Genomic DNA, 21,905 nt, shown 5'->3' on the forward strand with positions numbered 1-21,905 from the left:
AGATTTCTTTTTCTTCTTTTTCTTTTTTCCTTCAGTTTGTGTATTGGATTTCTAATATTTACTTTTAGATTTGTGGATTATGTTGATTAGGTTATACAACTATTTCTATTTTGGTCTATAAAACATGCTGATGTGTTTTTATCTTTATTAGTTAAACATGCTTAAAGTCCAATTTTGTCATGGTTTGATTCTAGGCATGTAATTCTTTATCTTTGTGTGGATGTTATGTTATTTTCTTGAGTAGAGTAATTCATGGTCTTCTTTGTTTTATTTTTTTATTTTTTGTTAAAAGTAAAAAAAATAAATAAAATTGACTAACTGAATGAAATTGAGCTTAGGTGTTAATATTATATCCTACGGAGTCAAGACACTGTTTCCATTGACGTAGCAGAACTAGGGTTTATTGAATTGTTAAGCTCTTTCGACCTTCATATTTGTTGTTTTGAAATTCTTTCCATGTCCTTTATATATTACTTTTTAGTATGTTAGTTTTGATGCTCATTTTGATAGAGAACGACCATCTGCAGATCATAATCCAGCAGATCCAGCAGATCACAATGCAGTTCATAATCCAGCAAATCACAATGGAGTAGTTTAGTATATGGTATACTGTGTCACATGTGATTACATGCTATGACAGAATTAGTTAGAGGAGGTTAGTTAGTTAGGTTGTTAGCAATATATCTTGTATCTAATATGTATATATATCATTGTAAGAAAGCAGAGGAAATCAAGAAAGTATATTCAATATCAATAATTCTTCACATTTTCTTTGGAAAAATTCACATTGATTGAAGTTTGTAATATTTCTTATTTACTAGTCTGAGCACTTCCAGATTGAGGCATGAGTTAAGTTATAAAGATAAATTCATGATTTAATTATTGAGCTTTGTTGGGGGTTTTATTTAATATGATTTGAATTTTCTAGGTAGGGGATCATGTATATTTTTTGATATGAATCAAAATATTATATTGTTTTTTGTCGATTTTTTATATTTATTTTGTATTTTTTAACCTTTATAATTAACAATGTTTCCAACTGGTTTGTTTTCTTAATGGGAACTCAAAGCAACATATTCATCCAAAAATGAATATTAACACAGGGAAAACTTTAGTTGCTTTTTGAATTTAATTATGTGTCAGTTTACAATCTTAAAAAATTCTTATGCATTATAACGTTGTGTAATCATGTTCCAATTAATAATGTAACTTTTCTTTTCTATGAAATACATGTCTCACATTCCTTTTTTGGGTTTCCTTTGAACAATACTCTCAATGAGTTAGAAGAGTGTAGGAATAACCTAAACTCTTGCATTAGGGAAAAAAATGCACAGATACTCGCAAGGTTTTATATCATGATTTTACTATTGAATTATGCTTTTCGTTGGTTGTTTTCTTTTTCTTATTGTATCAAACATGATGTTTTCACTGCAATAGGTTTTTGGGCAGCTAAAGTCTGGAGGTTTGTATGATTCATTGTCATTCTCAATTTCACTCTCTGCTATTGTTTTCTTTCTCTTCATTTATCTACTTTAATAGTGCAGATAGCTTTCAATTGACCACAATAGTTGAACGTGTATTGACAGGTTTCAATTGACCATAATAGTTGCGTTGCTTTAAGCAGTGACGTTGGCATTTGCAAAAGAGTTTGTAATTATTATATTACGTAATGGATATCTCAACCTTCAATCATGTACCATGCCAGATCAGATCAATTCTCTTTTCTTTTTCTTTTTCTTTTTTCTTTTTTTCTTTTTTGAGTTTGTAATATTATATAGCATGCTATTTTTTGTCTACCAAGTTACTAACCAAACTTTCACAATTTGCATTAATTTCTCACAGGCCAGTGGGAGCAAGAGCAAGGTGGTGATAATCATGATGATATTACATTAATATACTCTGTTTCGTCGTCACTTGAACTGTGAAGCTTTGTGAATTTTTGAAATTTAGGAATCATTATTATTACATTGTTTTGTACTTTGTATCATTGTTCAAGTAGAGGGATTGAACAGTTGTCCATGTAGCATCTTAGATGGTCAAGATCAATTTTAAACATTGTCAGATTTCATATGGCTAAGATCAAGAATGCAGCTTTTTTAAAGTATCTTGAATATTTTGGTAAGAATGATTATTTCTTTCTAAGATCAATTGGTGGGAGATTGTTTTTTCACCTCTAAATTCGCTCTCAAATGTGTTTGTTTCTTAATTTGCATTAAGGTTAGGGGAGTTGTTATTTTATTTGAGTTTTGTAGAGTGTGTAATATAAATAATATTGTTATAAGTTCTCTAAGAAGAAAAATATTTAAATATATTTTTTTCAGAATCTTTATAAAAAAATGACACAGATTTAATAAATTTCAACATGATACGTATAAATTACAATTATATTTTGATCTTAACATTATTTATAACGCATGGGCATACACTAATATATATATATATATATATATATATATTATTTGAGGGTTAATTATATTTTTAATCTTTTTTTAGAGCTAAATATTTTTAATCTTTAAAATATGAGGTTTTTTGTTATTTTAATCTCCAATGTTTAAAGAAAAATTTATTAGAAAATTCTCTTTCAAGTACTTATATCCCAATTAGTTCATAAGATTTCTTGTATTCCAATAAATCATATTATTTTGGACATTTGATCCATCAAATTCTAATTTTCATATTTAAAGTATTTTATGGACAATTTTACCCTTAAAAATATTTTTGAATGCTTAGCAACTTGGTGATGCGAACATTCACATTAAATAAATTTGACAGTGTGAATGTTCACATCAACAAACATGTATACTGTCAATGTAAACATTAATGCGCGCTTCACCCTATTATTATTATAGATATTTTGGTAACTATGTGTGCATACCGGATTCCGCACTAGATGAAAGTGGATTGGGGCCCTGCACTCGGTTGGACTATCCAGGGACTGAGGTTCCTGCCACAAGAAGCACCGTTAGAGCTGCCCGGCCAGGGTTGGCCAGATAACCCCTCTAGTGTGGGAATTAGTGATCGGAGAGAGTGTATATCGAGTTGAGTTTGTAGTTTTTGCTTGGAATTGTTCAATTACCTTCAATGTGAAGTTCATGTTGTACATATAGTGTTCATTGCTTGCTTCTCAATGTGAGTTCATGGAGCTTGGATGCTGCCAGGTGTCCTTTTAGCATTGCTCATGGTGGGGGACCACCTGATAGTTGCCATTGAATGCATATACTCATTGTAGTCATGCTGATAACAAACCACATTCCTTTGGTTTAACAACTTCCGTGATTCTAGGTGTAGGAGACCAGCTGAGGTAGCAACTTGCACGTGCACACATTCACAACTTCCACGTTTCCTTGCGAGGTTTCCTCAGCTCGGTACCGATGTTCCTCAGCTCGGCATCATTATGCCTTGTATCGGCCTTTTACAAGATCGCTCATGGAGATGGACTGGTCCATTCGGGTATCTTTGTATGGGCTCGGCCTATCATCTGTTCGGCCCATAGATTCAGTCTCGCAGCTCGGCCCAGCCCAGCACCACGGCTGGACTAGCCTTTCCACTGCGGGTTAGGCCCAAGTGCTTGAGGACTTTGGTGGACTGTTGATCATGAAGTTGGGCTTAATTGGTCTGCCTATATGCTCATCCAGTCCGCTTGGATTCAGACTTCAGTGGATTAGGCCGGCCCAAGGCTTGGATCCGACCCATTTAACATTTAGCCCCTTCACTATGTCACTTATAAGACTTATTAGAGTATAAAATAATTTAAACTAAATGAAACATAAGTAGGTAAAAAGAAATTTATAAATAAATGTCTTATAATTAAATTGTATCAAATTAATTTCCAACATATAAAAAATGTTTCAATTTAATCCCTCAATCTAATTCTTTTAAACACAATTGGAGGTCTAAATTAAAAAATATTTTTATATATAAAGAATCAAAATGACACAATTTATTTATGACTATGCCAACAAATAAATCATCGCCACATTAGCTAACTTATGGATTACCTAAAAAATACTATATTCTCTTTTTCAAATGTTTTCTCTCACTTAGGCTTATTTTAGCAATACAGTTAAAAATTAATTTTTAAGTTTTTTTTGACTTTTTAGATCAAATTACCTTTTCACTTTTTGGATCAGACTTATCTCCAAAAGTGGACTAGACCGTGCTTCTAGGCCCGTAAAGTCCACCACGGATCCAATATTGATAATCTGATTTGAAATCTGATCTAATCAAGTAGTCATTGATATCCAATCAACGTAATTTTTTATGGAGATAAAATACTCAACGAGTTCTACATATTGAACGATTTGGATTATCGAAATAGAACCCGTGACGAACTTCCGCAAACCCAACAATATGCTCGAATCCGATGTCATATTGAAAAAAAAAAACTTAACCCCTACTTTTTCACATCTCCTTTTAAAAAAAAATCGAAAAAATTAAAAATCAATTTTTAACCTCTATTCCTCCCCCATCTGGTATCCTAAACTATCCAAACCCCCACCTCTTCTAACCGTTCGCCTCATCCTTTCTCATAGCAAAAATGCCTTTTCTCCGGCCCTTTCCTCAATAAAAACCCCTCTCTCTCATCCTGTTACCATGATTGCATTTCTCATCTAGGCCTCAGTGAGATCCATGTGTGAATCTTAGGATGTGGGATTTGCTTTTGTTGTCCACTAACACAGATACTTTGACATGCCATGTACAAACAATTAGATAAAGGTGAACTAGTTGAGTTAAAAAGTATAGTAATGGCAAGACAATCTATAGATTAATATGAGACATTTTGAGTTGTGTTTGACACTCTTTCATGTCACTAAAAGTATTTATGATAAAATCGACATTAAAATCTCAAAAAATGTCTCAAGTAATTTGATGAGTCCTCATTTACCCTTTCCTGTACTCTATAGGTCAGCACTTATAATCAATACTAATCATGAGAAATCAAATTTCCTTTGTTATATTTTATCTAAAATCTTGAATTTTATACGCTGACCCATGTGTCACAGATTTAAAAGGGTGACCACCTATATCTTTAGAGGGGGGAAAAAATACTTAAAAGGGGCTTAACCTGTATAATTTAGAAGTAGTTAATAAATAGGAATTTTTATTGATAAATCTCATTTAGAAGTGTTTTAATTCAAGAAGTCTATGAAGAAATTTTTTAACCCATTTAATCCCATGTATGTATAGTTTTATTTCATAAAGTCCTTTTTCTTGATTATATTATTTTCTTGGACACTTATGCCCTTATATTTAATTTTGATACCCTTATAAATATTTTTTGAACGGTTAGCAATTTTATGATGTGAACATTCATATTTTAAAATTCACATTGGTAGGAATGTAAAATTGGCTAGTGGGTGGCCCGAAACCCGCCCGCGAGCTGGGGCGGGTCTAGCCCGTTGACAATGTGAATATTCACATTGACATGTTAACATTCACATTAATAGGAGTGTAAAATTGGCTCACGTCCCGTGGCAGCGCGAAACCCGCTTGCGGCACATGGGCGGCCCGGGGCGGGCCCGGTCCGGCCCGTTGACAATGTGAATATTTACATTGACATGTTAACATTCACATTGATAAGAGTATAAAATTGGCCCGCGGCCCATGGGTGGCCAAAAGCCCGCCCGCCGCCCTGGATAGGCTCGGCCCGGCCCGTTGACAATGTGAATATTCACATTGACATGTTAACATTCACATTGATAGGAGTGTAAAATTAGCCCGCGCCTCGTGGCTGCCCGAAACCCGCCCACGGCCCATGGCGCAGGCCCAGCCCGGCTTGTTGACAATGTGAATATTCACATTGACATGTTAACATTCACATTGATAAGAGTATAAAATTGGCCAGCGGCCCAGGGCGGGCCCGACCCGGCCCGTTGACAATGTGAATATTCACATTGATAAGAGTGTAAAATTGGCCCGTAGCCCGTGGGCGGCCCGAAGCCCAACCGCAGCCCGAGGCAGGCTTGGCCCGACTCGTGACAATGTGAATATTCACATTGACATGTTAACATTAACATTAATAGGAGTGTAAAATTTGCTCGCTGCCTGAAACTTGCCTACGGCCCGAGGTAGGCCCGGCCCAGCCCGTTGACAATGTGAATATTCACATTGACATGTTAAAATGTACATTGATAGGAATGTAGAATTGGCCCGCGGCCCGTGGGCTGCCCAAAGCCTGCCCACAGCCCGGGCAGGCTCGTTTCGATCCGGGCCCGAGCATGTCCGAGACCCTAGGTTAGGGCCTCGATCATCATTTTGAAGCCTGGCCTGGCCCATCGGCCCGCTTAAGGCCCATTTAAGGCTCGGTCCGAGGCCCAGCCCGCCCGAGGCGCAAAGTATTTTTTTGTGAAAAATAATAAAATTTTGGTAGAAAAAATTAAAAATAATTATAAAAAATGGTCAGGCCCGCCTAAGCCCGAACCTAAGCTCGAGGCTAGGCCCAGGCCCACTGGCCCGACCCAAGGCTCAATCCATCGGCCCGTCCAAAGCCCGAATACCCTTGTGCCGAGGCTAGGGCCTGGGCCTAATTTTTTGGCCCGTAGGCCGGCCCGACCCGGCCCGAAAAAGGCTCGTTTGGGCCCAGACTCGAGCCTAGTCCAAGACCCTAGGCTAGAGCTTAGGCCATCACTTTGAAGCCTAGCCCGGCTTATCGACCCGGTTAAGGCACATTCAAGGCTCGGTCCGAGGCTCGGCCCGCGCCAAGGCTTAGTGTCTTTTTTTATGAAAAATAATAAAATTTTGGTAGAAAAAATTAAAAAAAAAATGGCCAGGCCCCCCACGGGCCATGGGCGGGTTTCGCGCAGCCACGAGGCACGGGCTAATTTTACACTCCTATCAATGTGAATATTAACATGTCAATGTGAATATTCATATTGTCAACGGGCCAGGCCAGGCCCGCCCTAGGCCGCTAGCCAATTTTATACTCTTATCAATATGAATTTTAACATGTCAATGTGAATATTCACATTGTCAATAGGCCGGGCCGAGCTCGCCCGGGGCCGTGGGCGGGTTTCGAGTAGTCACGAGGCGCGGACTAATTTTACACTCCTATCAATGTAAATGTTAACATGTCAATGTAAATATTCACATTATCAACAGGCCGGGCCAGGCCCGCCCCGGGCCGTGAGCGGGCTTTTGGCCATCCATAGGCCGCGGGCCAATTTTATACTCTTATCAATGTCAATATTAACATGTCAATATGAATATTCACATTGTCAAAGAGTCGGACCAGGCCCGCCCCGGGCCGTCCATGGGCCGCGGGCGAGTTTCGCGTCGTCACGGGACGCTGGCCAATTTTACACTCCTATTAATGTAAATGTTAACGTGTCAATGTGAATATTCACATTGTCAATGGGCTGGGCCCGGCCCGACTCAATTTTTTCTGGGCACCCACGAGGATCGACATGGGCCGGGCCCCTACACATTGACGATATGAACATTCACATTGACGGTGTGAACATTCACATTATGGGTATTTTGATAATTATGTCACCCATAAGACTTATTGAAACATGAGAAAATAATGTGAACTAAATGGAACATAAGTAGATGAAAAGGGTATTTTGGTCTTCTTATCTCAAATAGGACCTAATGGAATAGTCAAAAAAGAATATGGGTTGGATGGAATAAAGCTCTTAGAAAGTGGATTTATCAAAAAAACTCCCTAATAAATAATACTACTATACAAGGGGTTTTTTGAAATCCGCCCAGGGTGTAGGGGATGGCCGCCCTCTCTAGATCCATTCCTATAATGAGTAAGTGCAATGAGACCATATCGCAAGGTGTAATATAAATTTGGAAAATGTTTGATAGTTCGAATTTTTGTAACTTGAATGACTCGAATATGTTAAAACGATTTCGTTTTACATCTAGAACGACATCGTTTGGATGTTTGGAGTCATTAGAGTCATGATTTTTCGAGCCACCTAACATTGTTATATAAATTTTGCCCATAATTTTATTTTCTAATAGTAAGTAGATTATAGTCTCCAATCATTTCTTTTATTCATCCAAACACAAGTGTGAGAAATTATAATAATTTTTTTTTCTTTTTTCTTTTTTCTTTTCTCACATCATGATTCAAACAGAGTGTAATAGTCCGTCATTGAAGATTATCCCAGGAGGGTCTTTTTTGCAATTAGAATTTATCCAAGTTTGTTTAGATCTTCTGCATCTCTACAATCCTTTGCTCTGTTTCTAAATTATAAAATAGAACTTTTTTTTTCTCTGAACAAAAATAAAAAAGAATTCTGTGATGTTTGAAATTTCATATATTAATTTTGCATGCGTTGTTGATCTTGTTTTGAATTTTAGGATGATGATTATATAAAGGAACATAAAAAGTGGTTAGATTAAAAGATGCAGGCAAGGTGTTTGTGAAAAGGTTTATGAGGGTTTTTTTTTTTTTTTAGTGGTTGCTATTGAAAATGAATATATGTGAACAAAACAGAATTTTATTGGTTTAAAATTGTGGATCCTACATTCAAAAAATGTGTTAATTGCATCTAAAATGTTGTTGACTTCATTGTTATAAACCAATCTAAACTTGTACTTTGTTCACACATTCACACGTTTTGATATAGTGTGAATAAAATCGGACTGAAAGCTTTTAATGTGCCAACTATAGGATGTTATGCAATGGCCGAGCCACATAAGGTTTAGGGAGGTCACATATTCCCCGGGTTTTGGAGTAAATTTTTTTTTTTAAATTTAAGAAAATATTTTAAATAAAAAAATTATAAAATATTATTTAAAGTGTCATGTCAATGATATTTTTAAAATTATGAGAATAATAATGGTTATTTTTTTATTGAAAATAAAGATATTACGATAAATCATATTATTATCTATGAAAATTTCAGTACAATGGTAATATCTATCATTATTGACATTCAAATATACTTAAACTCAATGAAGATATGAAATTTGTTTAATTGTTAGTTATATTTGACATGTGAGGTTCGTCCTCTATGTGTTTATTTATTATTGTTGGTGATATCATATGTCAATGATGACGTGGTATTACTATTATATTGAATTTTTACTAAAATTTTGTATAAAAAATTAGTTTATCATTATATAATTTATTTTAAAACTTATATCCAAGACTTCTTTTTTTTCTTTTTTTATATTGTCCATAATATATTAGTTACAAATAATATATATATATATATATATATATATATATATTTATCTTTCTTGAAGTCAATCGTAAAAATTTATGTAAAAATTTTCAATGTTATAATTAATAAATACCCCATCTAATTTAATTTTTTAACTCCGCCACTAATGTTATGGCTAGTTTGTATTTCTTTGATTATCAACAAAAGTTGATTAAATTCTTTTTATTTCAGCTTGAAGCCCATTTCACAACTTCTGTATTACTCATGTGTTGGGGAACACATGAGGAATGGTGATAGAGTATGAATTTTATGAGCACATTGTGCTTGCATGATAGCAATGTTTTAAATAACGGACCAGACCGGTCGGTTGGACTGGTGGAACCGGGACTTGAGATTAGTTCCGGTTCAGAAGAATCCCAAAATCTGAACTAGGATGAAAACTAGCTTAGATTGTCAAAATCGGAAGAACCATCAGTTCAACCGGGAAAACCGATAACCCAATACCGGTTTTGGAACAACCTGGCGGTTGAAAATTTTCTAATTTTTTTTTTATTCTTCTTTTCTTTTCTTTCTTTCTTATATATATATATATATATATATATTTCAAAATTTTAACTAAAAACTCTTACTTCTAGAGTCTCCTCTCATGAGAATCATTGGAAGCTTGGGGAGATTATGAAAATCTATTGGTATATATAAGAAAAGATTTTTCAAAGAATATCTACAAAATTCTCTGTGAGATTCAATCAAATTATTTTAATCATATTGATTGGAGGGAGAGTGGAAAATTTCATTTCTCTCCAAAATTAAATCTAGCATTCAATCAATTTGTTTGGAGGGAAATTAATGTTAAAAAAAATTAATTTCTTTAAAATAAGTGACTTTTTCTTATCAATTATGACTTTATTAAACATTATTAATAAATACTACGCAATAATTTTTATTTTTATTTGAATATCTATATATATATATATATATATTTGTTTATTTATAATTTATAATTATATTTTTTAATTATATAATATTAATTATGATGTCATGGTTCGACCACGCTTTGACCCGACAGTTGAACTGGTGACCCGTTCACTTGGCGCCTTTTCCGATTCATTCACTGATTCGGTTTTCTCACCAGTTCAACTGTCGGTTTTCTCTTTGAAAATTTTCTCTCTCTAAAAAAATCTCCACCTCGGGGCCTCACCGCTGGCCGGCCGGCCGCCGCCTTTGGCCATGGCGGTTGGCTGGCCTAGCTTTTCCTCTTGTGTTGTTGCTTTTTCTCCTATTAATCTTGAGCCCCCTTTTGTTTTTCGGTTTTCTCCTTTTACAGATCTAATCTCTAGATTTGATTAGGATGCTGTTTTGTCCTTTCGTTTTTGTTTAGGGTGTCTGTTCTCTCAGGTTTTCTTTGGGGTCTTTAGCTGTGTTTTCCTTGGGAGGTTTTAGATCTATCTTTACTTCGGCCATGGTGTTCAGTTTCGGCCATGGATTTCGGTTTAGGGTGGCTGCGTTGATCATGGGTGGGTTGGTTCAGGAACTTCATTCGGGCACTTCCACTGCGAGCGGGAGTTTGAGGGGTGAAGGTTTCATAGTTGTTTAGGTTCTTCATTCGAGCGCTCCGTGCGAGTGGGAGTTTGAGGGGTGATTTCCGTTCAAATCTTTGGTGGTTGGTGCTTTTGTTCGGTTAAGAGGTGAATGGCGCCGGGTCTTCTTAGAGGGGACTGCTCAGCGTTTGTTGGTGAGGATCAACTGAGGGAGTTGTTTGGGTGAGTAAACCGTGGCAGAAGTTTAAGTTGGTTGGGTTTTCAGAGTAATAGCGTGGCTGCTGAAGCAGCTCCATTTCCAGAGGCAGAGCAGCTCCAACACCAGCGGCAGTAGAGGAGGCACCAGCAGCTCCATTTCCAGAGGCAGAGCCAGTGGCTGCTGAAGAAGAACCTAAGGAGGCCGCAGCAGCTGTACAGGAGGCACCAGTAGCAGTTTCCGGCGGAGGTTGAAGACGAGAGCTAGGATTTTGTTGAGCCAAGGAGGAGTAACCAGCAGGGTTTGCAGTCATGGATGGTTCTCGGCAGCAGTAGGCGTGGGGCTCAGTGTTTTAGGTGTCAGTGCTTTAGGTGGTATTCGGCAGGTGTGGGTGTTCTCTGTGTTTCAGTGGTAGGTGTGGGGCTCAAGAGTTTGAATTGTAGTTTTTTTGGGTTTGTTTTGTTAGTTTTATTTGTATTCTAAATTATATTTTGTGAGGCTAAGGGGTCGGTTATAAAGACGTGAGTAGCAGTAGTAGGAGAGTGAATTTTTACTCTTCGAATCTCTCTCAATGCGTTTTTTTTCTTGTACCTTTTAAATTTCATGTTTTAATGGAATTTTTTCTTTGCCGATCAAAAAAAAAAAACATATTTGAAGGTTTGAATGAAAACATTGCTACCAGTAATATATTTTTCATCATCCTCTTGCTCTTCCCTATTTTTCTCTCATTGGAAAATACAAATTACAAACTTTATTCTTGAAATTGGCTTATGAATATTCCAAACTTCGTCAAAATACATGCATTGTCCAAAATTTCATCAGAATGTGAACATTTAAGCATATTAACAACACATATTGGATACCATCAATCTAGAATACAAGAGAGACAGAGCGGTACAGTAAGAACTGCAACTATGCTCGTAATTCTGCAACTGAATTCCTTTCCAGTGAGTGATCCGAGGTTTAGAACATGTCAACTTTCTCTCTTTCGAAATCCTTGAGCGAGAGAAAGCTTGGGACGTGAAGCATCATCTCGTAAGTGATAAAAGGTGCAACGATATGGGAACTGTCACGTGGAACCTCAACTTCTTCCAAAGTTTTCCTTTCAGGACTATACGAGTACAAACGATCATCGCGCCATAAAATCAAGATATCCCCATTTTCCCAAACATGTAGTAGGGATACTTCATCATACAACAGGCAAGATAGATCAGAAGAGTTTTGTCTAATGACAATCTCTTTAGTCCATGACTCTTTTACTCCATACTCCTTCATCACCCATATAACAATATCAGAATCTTCGCTACCATCGGTGACACATAAACATAAACAATCCCGGAACAATCCCAAATTCACATACAAAGCTTGCTTGATAAGGTTGTTAGGGGGAGAAGGAAATACTTGAAATGACTCGTTCTCAACGTCAAAAGAACATATTAATTCGGAAGTCTCTCCATCACAATTTAACCAATGAATATTTCCATTCAAAGATAAATTGTACGAGCGACAACTATACAAGAATGGGACGGTTCCAATGCTTCTCCAATTGGCTGTTCCAAGAACATAAACCGCGCCTTGGGAATCATACGAAGACGGAAGGCCTTCAGCTGGATCAGAAAGCGGCGTTTGAGAAATTTGTACCACCTTGTAATGCCCAGAAAGCGAACTATATCCGAACCCATAAACGATCGTTGAGGGATACCGTTTTGTGTACATGGGTTTCGGTAGGGTGATACACTCTCTCATTATTGGATTGCAAATGAAAATAGCTTCGTTTTCATAATCACAAAAACAAAGCAACCCATTGACGGAACCAACTAAAAGTATCTCACCATTCTTGTAACATAATCTTTTGAGGTCAAATTTCATCAGTGGATCATAGTGAAGAAGACCATTGCCATGTTGGTCATGTTCATCTCGATCAAACTCGATCAATTTGAGAATATCAGAGTCCCAGTCAGGTGATCTGTCAGAATCTTGGTGAATAATAAGGCTGGTGGGTGTTCTTGACAGGTGTAGATTAACAAAATGGGGGTCTAAGACTAGACTGCGCCATGTCCTGCAAACACACCTGCAGTGGATGATTGTCTTGATTGGAAGTCGGGAGAGAATGTCGGTGATGATGTGTCCCGGTAGATCAAAAATCGATCTACCGGCACTCATTATTTCTCTCTCTTCCTCCAGTTTTAACTCACTGTTATATTCAATATTTATGCTCTTGGCACTAGGTTGTGCTAGGAATTGTGCACCACCTTCTGCTAATAGACATGGCGTCTTTATATAAGCATTAGTGAAACCCATCGGCCTGAGTAGCTGTTCTGAATGATTTCTCTGGTCAAATATGCACAGCTTCAAATTTGGACTATTTGACAGTTCAAAAGGAAAGAAAAATAAAATACTATTCAACTTTCAACTCTTTGAAATAGTCCTCTAATTTTTGTATAATGTTAGAATCATGAAAAAAAAAAATCATAGAAATTTTTTTATTTTTTGATTAGTTTATGATATTTTATTATATATGTAATTCAATGATGGAAAATTTTTATAAGATATTTCAGATTTTTTTTTTATGATTCACAACATTACTCAACAAATTTTTTTTTTTTGAAAAGTCTAATGGACAAACATGATGACCAAGTCGAGCAGAAGTTGTGTTAAATAGTCTAATAGATTATGAATTTATAATTTAATTTTTAATTATTTTAAATTAAGAAATAGATCATTACACTTATTATAATAGTATGATTATAATTCATCTTATTCAATAATTTTTACCAACTCTGCCGATGAGTATAAATCAATAGAGAACTCTGAGTTTGTTTAAACTAAAAATATCTTAAGTAAGATTTATTTTTTAAGAATTTTTTTTTAATTTGTTTCTATGTTTGGTTGCGTTTTTAAAATTAATGCACTAATAATTGTACTAATAATGGTGGGTGGGTGGTAACGACAACTAGTGACGGAGTCAGAAATTTATTTAGGATACGCATCCACTAGTCAAAATCTCCAAAAATAAAAAAAAATAAAAAATCCCATAAATAACAATAAGATCATACAAATTTTAAAACTAATAATAAAAACAAAAACTTGAAGTTTTTTAATAAAGTTTCTAATAAAAACTTTTACAATTTTGCCCAATGAGTTTTATATTTTGAAAGTTTTGCATAATAGTATCATTAATAATGCAATAAAAAAAGTATTTCGCTAGGTAAACAATTAGGCTATAGTTCATCTATTGATCATCCATTTGATTGTACATTCAATTTTTCAAAATATTCATAGTTGAAAATGTAGTAGAGTCAACCGGTAATATTAATGCCATAGAATCCACTCATGTGGTTCAATTCAATAATCGTTCGTCTGGTTTGGGAATAAATTATTTTAATAATTTTTTAATTTTTTATAAAAAAATATATAAAAAAATAAAAAAAAGTGATGTGATAATTTATAGTAATTTTTTGACTTTTTAACTAAAATAAAATATTGTCAAACTAGACTTATAATGGAAAAGAAACTAGGGGTGAGCGTGGTCCAGATTTGATCAGATTAGGATAAAATCAGGACCAATCCGTTATCTACGGTTCTTAAAAAATTAGAACCAATCCAATCCGTTTAAGTTGTGAAACTAATTCGAACCAATCCATTTAAACACGAACTGAATCGATTTAGGACCACGGATTCACATAATTAAATAATAAAAATATATATATATATATATATAACACTTTAATTTCATAAAAATATAAATATAGCACTATATTAGTTCCACAATAGGAATACGTCTTTCTATAATACTGATATATTGTTCTAGAATTCAAACAGCCATAAGAAAATTGATTCCACCATAAGTATTTAGACCATTACAAATCAAAACTAAAAACTAACAAACAAAAGTAATAAAAGAAGATACTATGCGATTTTAGGTTTGTGTTTAGGTTTTTTATGGAATAAGAGAAGATACTATGCGAGATAGTGTATAACAAAAATATAAATTATTTGTATACGGTCCGGATCGGTACCAATCCGGAACTGTGGGGTTCAATCCGGAACCAATCCGTGGACTACGGATTTTTAATTCTTCATTCCGAAACCGAACCACGGATTCAAAAAACCAATCCAAACCTACCGGATTGGACTGGACTTGATCGGATTACTGATTTCACGGATTCCTTACTCAGCCCTAAAAGAAACATCTTTTTATAATGAAAAAATTAGTGAAACATTCCTCTCCAACTTTATATAGTAAAAGAGGTTCAAAATATATATTTTTTTACTAGTTAAAGTCTCTTGATGAAATTTCTCTGGGATTATATCAAAGAAATTTTGAAATTTCTCTATGTCGGGGGCAAAATTTCTCTTAGTCAGGTGAAATTTCTCTGTGAAAATGTTAAGGGACTTTAACTATATGTCATTTATCTTATAAAGTCTTAATATTAGAGATCTTAAAAAAAAAAAATCCTTTTATAATTTGCATAATTTAAATCTTATAACAAAACACTCATTTTTTATTATTATTTTGAACAAGCTACAATCCCCACAACTATTTTAATGGAGGTTTGTTTGTATGATTTAAGTTATCTAAATTATAAAATTATTTTTTTCTACCCAGCAAATTATGATTTAACTATTATACAATAGTCTCTTATTGGTAACATTTTAGTTTAGAAAATATTTTTTACCTTTTAATGGTGAAAATATGTGTATTAATTATAGTGGAGCGGCTTCAAAGGTAGATTATAAATTTCAAACTGCGAATCAAACTAATCCAAAGTTAACGGATAGATGGGTGTGGATCAGGCAATTTTAGTGGATTGGACGATATTTTGCACAGTCCTAAAATGAAAATGAGATGTAAGATATAGGGCACTCAGGCAATAAGTCTATTTCTTAATCTTTTGGGCCATTAGGCCTAAGCTTTAATATTTGAACAAATTACTTAGAAGTCCTATTTAAAAGAGGAGAAATCTATTTAGTCCGACAACTTTTTGGAGACTCTCAAAAGTTCACTATGTATTTTTTTTTCTTCGTTTTTCTCTATGCATTAATTTTTCTTTACCTCTATCTCTTCCCAATTTTTGACGACCGATGACTACGCTTTACTTCTTATCTTTTTCTTTTTAATATATAGTCACCGGCGATCAACGACCATCATCGATTGGGGTTCGCCGGCAAAGGAAACGAGTTTCTAGCAAAGAAGATGAATAGATCTACTCAAATTTGATTTGGATTTGCTCAGATCTACATCAGATTTGAGTTAATTTACATGAGATCCGACTAGATCTAAACCAAAAATAGTTGTCGGAGTACAATCTTCTCTCTCTATATATCTCTCTCCTTTGATTTCTCAATTTTTCTACATTTTTTTTCAACTACACAGTTCTATTTTCCTATTTTAATGAAGAAAATTATCAAATGCTGAACAAGTTATTTTCGAGTTTTAGTTACAAGCGGTGAAAACTGTAAAATTTTACAATTTGAATTTTTTGATACTGAAATGAATCATTCTTTAAAACTATAAAATTTTACAGTTTCATAAAATTCTTTAGAACTGTAAAATTTTGTAGTTTCATAACATGTTTTCTAATTTGATTAATAAGGATAAATGTTTAATAGAACCATACTTTGAAACTGTAACATTTTACAATTTCAAAGCTTGCCTTTCACTTTGATTAATATTAGAGATTATTTGCTTAAACCCTATAAAAATTAAAAAATAACTTATGCTTTTTTTTTCTCATTGTTACTGGTTGTTGTTGTTATGTTTGTTTTTTTTCTTTTTTTTTTCCCCCAGTTTATCAATATTTAGCACATTTTGTTATTTTTTTTACCATAATTTCTTCATTTTTTTTCCCGATAATATTCTGAACATTTCGTGAGTCTCCGACGATATTCTTGACATCCAGCGAACATTCTGGACATTCCGGCGACTTCCAGTGACGTTCCGGCATACTTCCGGTGACTTGCAGGTGATGTTGAACATTCTGACGAGAAAGTCTGACGGTGGTAGAATGTAACAACGTTATTAAATTTACATAAAAAAAGAATTTTTGGTAACAATTAAAAATATGTATGACTAATTAGTACAAGTATATTGTTTTGGAATTAGACAAATTTTAAATTTTTTGTATAAAACTTATTAGTAAGTATCCCTTAATATTTTTGGGCCAAAAAAGATATAATTTATCTAAAAGGATAACTAATCAATTTATCTGTCTATATTTTAAAATTACTTAATTGGCTCAGATGTTGAAATTCAACAAGTATAATTTCTTATCAATTAAAATTTACCAAACTATTTATCTATTCAAATGAGACACATATCACACCACCTCCTAGCGATGGCCGTGGCCGGGGCGACTTCGTTTTTTAGCATGTCCTTATCACCGACAACATTTTAACTAATTTTCTCTGAAGGATATAAAATGTGCAAAGTATTTAGGATTTGAAACTGACAGATAGAAGTCATAGGCGGAAATTGAGGGAGATGTTTGAAACTCGTCCCCATGTCTCCAAATGCCTTAGAGATCAAAAAACGCCTCCTTCAAGGAGGTTTCAGTTCCTTGAAGCAGCTCAAGCATGTCCATTCTCTGCTTATCCGCCTTGACCTCGATCAAGACAACTATCTCCTCAACATGATCTTCAAACTCTGCTTCACTTCTGGTTCTCACACTACTACTCACTACACTAAACTTGTTTTTCACCAAACACAACAACCCAATATCTATCTCTACAATACGATCATAAGGGGATTCGTTTCCAATGATTGTTTCGACGAAGCTGTTCAATTCTATGGTTTAATGCGGAGAGACGGCTTTTTACCCAACAATTTCACTTTCCCTTTTGTTCTAAAAGCGTGCACCAGGCTTTCAGATTTCCAATTGGGTCTGAAAATGCATACCCTTGTGGTGAAAGCTGGTTTCGATTACGATGTGTTTGTTAAGACTGGTTTGGTTTGTTTGTATGCGAAATGTGGGTACTTGGGAGATGCCCATCAAGTGTTTGATGATATACCTGACAAGAATGTTGTTTCTTGGACTGCAATTATTAGTGGGTATATTGGGTTTGGTCAATTTAGGGAAGCAATTGATATGTTTCATAGGCTGTTGGAGATGGGTTTGAGGCCTGATAGTTATACAGTTGTTCGTGTTTTGTCTGCGTGTACTCAATTAGGGGACTTGAGTAGTGGAGAGTGGATACATAGATATGTAGTAGAAAATGGAATGGAAAAGAATATCTTTATAGGCACTGCTTTAGTGGATATGTATGCCAAGTATGCAAACATGGATAGAGCTCGTAGTGTCTTTGATGGGATGCCCGAGAAGGATATAGTTTCTTGGAGTGCCATGATTCAGGGTTATGCATCAAATGGACTACCAAAAGAAGCCCTAGACCTCTTTTACCACCTGCAAAGAGAAAATTTAAAACCTGATTGTTATACCATGGTTGGAGTTCTTTCTGCTTGCAGCAAATTAGGAGCGCTAGAATTAGGGGACCGGGCAAGTAGCTTAATTGAGAAAAATGAGTTTTTGATCAACCCAGTTTTGGGCACAGCACTCATTGACATGTATGCAAAATGTGGGAAGATGACTTCAGCTTGGAAAATCTTTAAAGGGATGAAGGAGAGAGACCTTGTGGTGTGGAATGCTGTAATATCTGGACTTGCCATGAATGGCTATGTCAAAGCTGCATTTGGTCTATTTGGCCAAGTAGAGAAATATGGGATAAGACCTAATGAGAATACCTTCATGGGCCTTCTTTGTGGGTGTACTCATGCCGGTCTTGTCAATGATGGTCGTAAGTATTTTAATAGCATGAATCATGTCTATTCTTTGACTCCTACTATTGAGCACTATGGATGTATGGTTGATCTTCTTGGCCGTGCAGGGCTATTAGATGAAGCCCATCAACTAATCAAAAGTATGCCAATGCAGGCTAATGCCATTGTTTGGGGAGCTTTGTTAGGTGGATGTAGGGTACATCGAGATACACAACTGGCTGAACTTGTATTGGAACGGTTGATTGAGTTGGAACCTTGGAACTCTAGTAATTATGTACTATTGTCAAATATTTACTCGGCATACCAAAGATGGGATGATGCAGAAAAAATCAGGTCATCTATGATTGAGAGAGGGATGAAGAAAACGCCTGGTTATAGTTGGATTGAAGTAGATGGAGTTGTTCATGAGTTCCTTGTGGGAGACACGACTCATCCCTTATCATATAAGATATATGCAAAACTTGGTGAATTGAGTAAAGAATTGAAAGCAGCTGGTTATGTTCCGACAACAGAATTTGTGCTTTTTGATATTGAAGATGAGGAGAAGGAGCATTTCCTTGGTTGTCATAGTGAGAAGCTAGCTATTGCATTTGCTCTTATCAGTACTGCTCCAGATTATGTAGTTCGAGTTGTGAAAAATCTTCGGGTTTGTGGCGATTGCCATATGGCCATAAAACTCATCTCAAAGATTACTGGTAGAGAGATAATTGTTAGGGACAATAACCGTTTCCACTGCTTTATTGAGGGGTCATGTTCATGTAAAGATTATTGGTGAAATAAGAGACAAATTAACCCTTGTATGGATGATAACATGACATGACCCTTTTACTACGTATTTTGATGGAAATTTATGCTACATTTTTAATGAGAAGGAAAAACATGTGACCAATTTTTCCGAATAATCTCTTGCACTCTCATCTACCTGATAAGAAGAAAACTGGTGTTAGTGTTTTTGTAATTTATTGATGAGAATGCTGTCAACTGGGTAACAGACATGGAATAAGTAGAGCTTGATTGATCCTGAGCTGTACAGAGCAGCCAATGGGAATGATCCTGAATCTCTGTTCCAAGTTGTGGCCATGTCAGGTCTTGTTGAATTCTTGTGTCAACTCGGCAACGTAGCTAAGTTACTCTCTCTCTCTCTCTCTCTCTTGGTCTCTTGTACTTCTTTCTTGTAGCCTACTTTTAAATTATTTTTAGTTTTGAAATTCGAACGAAATGCTGTGTAATTAGGGCATAAATTTGGATTTTTTTAGTGTTTATCATACAACTCTCATGAATAGAATGTTAGTAAAATCAAAATGTTGTTTAGGTTATGGCTCTGAGATCTGTGAATTGGAAGATTTTGAGTTTGTGGTTAAATTTTTGATATGGGAGAATGGAGTTTGGCTTTGCTGTTAATTTTGGTGTTTTGCACTCTAATTTTCCTCCTTTGGGGCTTAAAATATGGAATGAATTGTTGTTTTGGTTTTATTGTTAATTTTAATAAGAGCCTAATACTGTGACTGCATGAAACAAGTAGGGAAAATAACAAAATGGGGTGTAACTGGGGCAAAATTTTTACAAATCAGTTGGGAGTTTTAAAAAATTACAACACAAGTGGAAAAATGAAAAAATATATATTATAAAGCATGGAATTTTTATAACGTAGGATGAAAACACCCTTATCTCTTTTAGCCTCTTCTGCAAACCTCCTCTAGCCCCTTCCTCTGCTCTCCCTTGCCACCCCCATCACTTCTCTAACCTCCGTCATCCATCCCCTCCACCCTCCACCTCTCCCCTACCCACCCCCGACACTCTTCCATCCCTCCCCATCCCCACCCAACCCAACAACCTAGTCAACTCAAATTCTAGCCACCAGAACCATCCAAACCCTTCTAGTACCTCTCATCGCCACCCTGCACCTCCTTTCCCCCGCTATTGCAAATTTTTGCAAGATGCAAGTGGATTATGTGCAGTGTTATCTCCTAGTTTCCAATCTCTGCTTTGATTTTGTGAATGCCTGCACATATTATTTTATAAAACAAGGGGGGTGCATATGGTATGCCCTCTATAATAAAAGTATAAAATTTATGGCATAACTTTTCTCATTACCAAAAGTATAACTGATGTAGGACAGTGCTGGATTTTAAAAACAGATGTTATTTGATGGCCTAAATAGTAAGTAATTTACGATTTTAACGGTTAAATTCAAGGCTAATAGGTAGGGGAAGGGATTATGGTTGATTTGGGGTGATTGGATAGGATTTTGAGGTTGAAAAGTGCACTTTTTGAAGTTTTTGATAACTCAGGGTGTCCGGGCCAGCTTGTGCGCACCTCGACTAATCCCTGGGGGACCAATCCCACCGTCCACTAGCGGGGGGCCCATTTAAAGCCAGAGTAAAGCTCCGTATGGACTGGCCCAACACAAGAGTTGATAGCACCTAAGAGGTTTTGAACCTAAGACCTAGAGAGAAGCAAACTCCTAAGTCCCAAGCCTCCACCACTAGGCCAACCCTTGGGGTTTTTTTTGAAGTTTGTAAATAGTAACCCGAGAATAGCAACTAGTGTGCATAGAAGAAAAAAGAGAAGAAGAAGATAGGTCTAGGAATCACTCCTAGAATCCCTTAGGCATCACACACAGGGTTTGATTACCTCACACAATCCATAAGAAAGCTTCAAAGCTTTTCAAATTCTCTAAAATATCAACTCTATTAAGTTATAAGTATTACATGGCTTTATATAAAACTAGTAAACTTCCTAAACCAACTAAAGCCAAAAAAGGAAACTGCTTAACCTAATTTGACTTTCAAAACCAATTTAAGACAAAAAAGAGAAACATAAATAAAAATCAATTGAATGATCCTTATAGCCTATGTCAGCAAATATGAAAAATACTTCAATACCCCTAACCTATAATTCCTAGAAAACATAAAAATAATCATAAAATAAGACTCTAATAATACTAGAAACATAATTATATTATGTATGATTCCTATAAGTTTCTCTTTGAAATCACGTCAATGTCCAAATATCGTCATTTTTTTTGAATTTAGGCTTCCTTGAGCTGCTTATATTTTGCATCAATAACTTTAGCTTACCACAAAAGTATAACTTTCACTTTAAGATGCACATTATAAATTCACCAGTCATAACTTTTGCCACAAATTGGCACATACCACAAACATTCATAACTTTCACCACAAAAGTCGTTAACTTCTTTATAATGTGCCCCTTTTTAGGGTGCTCATCATAGATTTTCCCATAAAACAAAGGTACAAATGAATACAACT

The 21,905-nt window shown here is 35.3% G+C and overlaps 2 protein-coding genes across 2 annotated transcripts; one reads left to right on the forward strand and one right to left on the reverse strand.

Annotated features, from left to right (window-relative positions):
- Nucleotides 1–11,819: 11,819 nt before the first annotated feature.
- On the reverse strand, nucleotides 11,820–13,157 carry LOC114277016 (F-box protein At3g07870-like). Its single transcript, XM_028218836.2, has one exon. It carries the CDS (start codon nucleotides 13,155–13,157, stop codon nucleotides 11,820–11,822), a length of 1,338 nt encoding a protein of 445 aa, XP_028074637.2.
- Nucleotides 13,158–17,168: 4,011 nt separating this feature from the next.
- LOC114300834 (Pentatricopeptide repeat (PPR) superfamily protein) lies at nucleotides 17,169–20,034 on the forward strand. Its single transcript, XM_082915206.1, has one exon. It carries the CDS (start codon nucleotides 17,360–17,362, stop codon nucleotides 19,406–19,408), a length of 2,049 nt encoding a protein of 682 aa, XP_082771332.1. The 5' UTR covers nucleotides 17,169–17,359; the 3' UTR covers nucleotides 19,409–20,034.
- The last annotated feature ends 1,871 nt before the right edge of the window (nucleotides 20,035–21,905 follow it).

This window comes from Camellia sinensis, chromosome 2 (genome assembly GCF_055761805.1).
Source record: "Camellia sinensis isolate YWXY chromosome 2, ASM5576180v1, whole genome shotgun sequence".
Classification (NCBI taxonomy): Eukaryota; Viridiplantae; Streptophyta; class Magnoliopsida; order Ericales; family Theaceae; genus Camellia; species Camellia sinensis.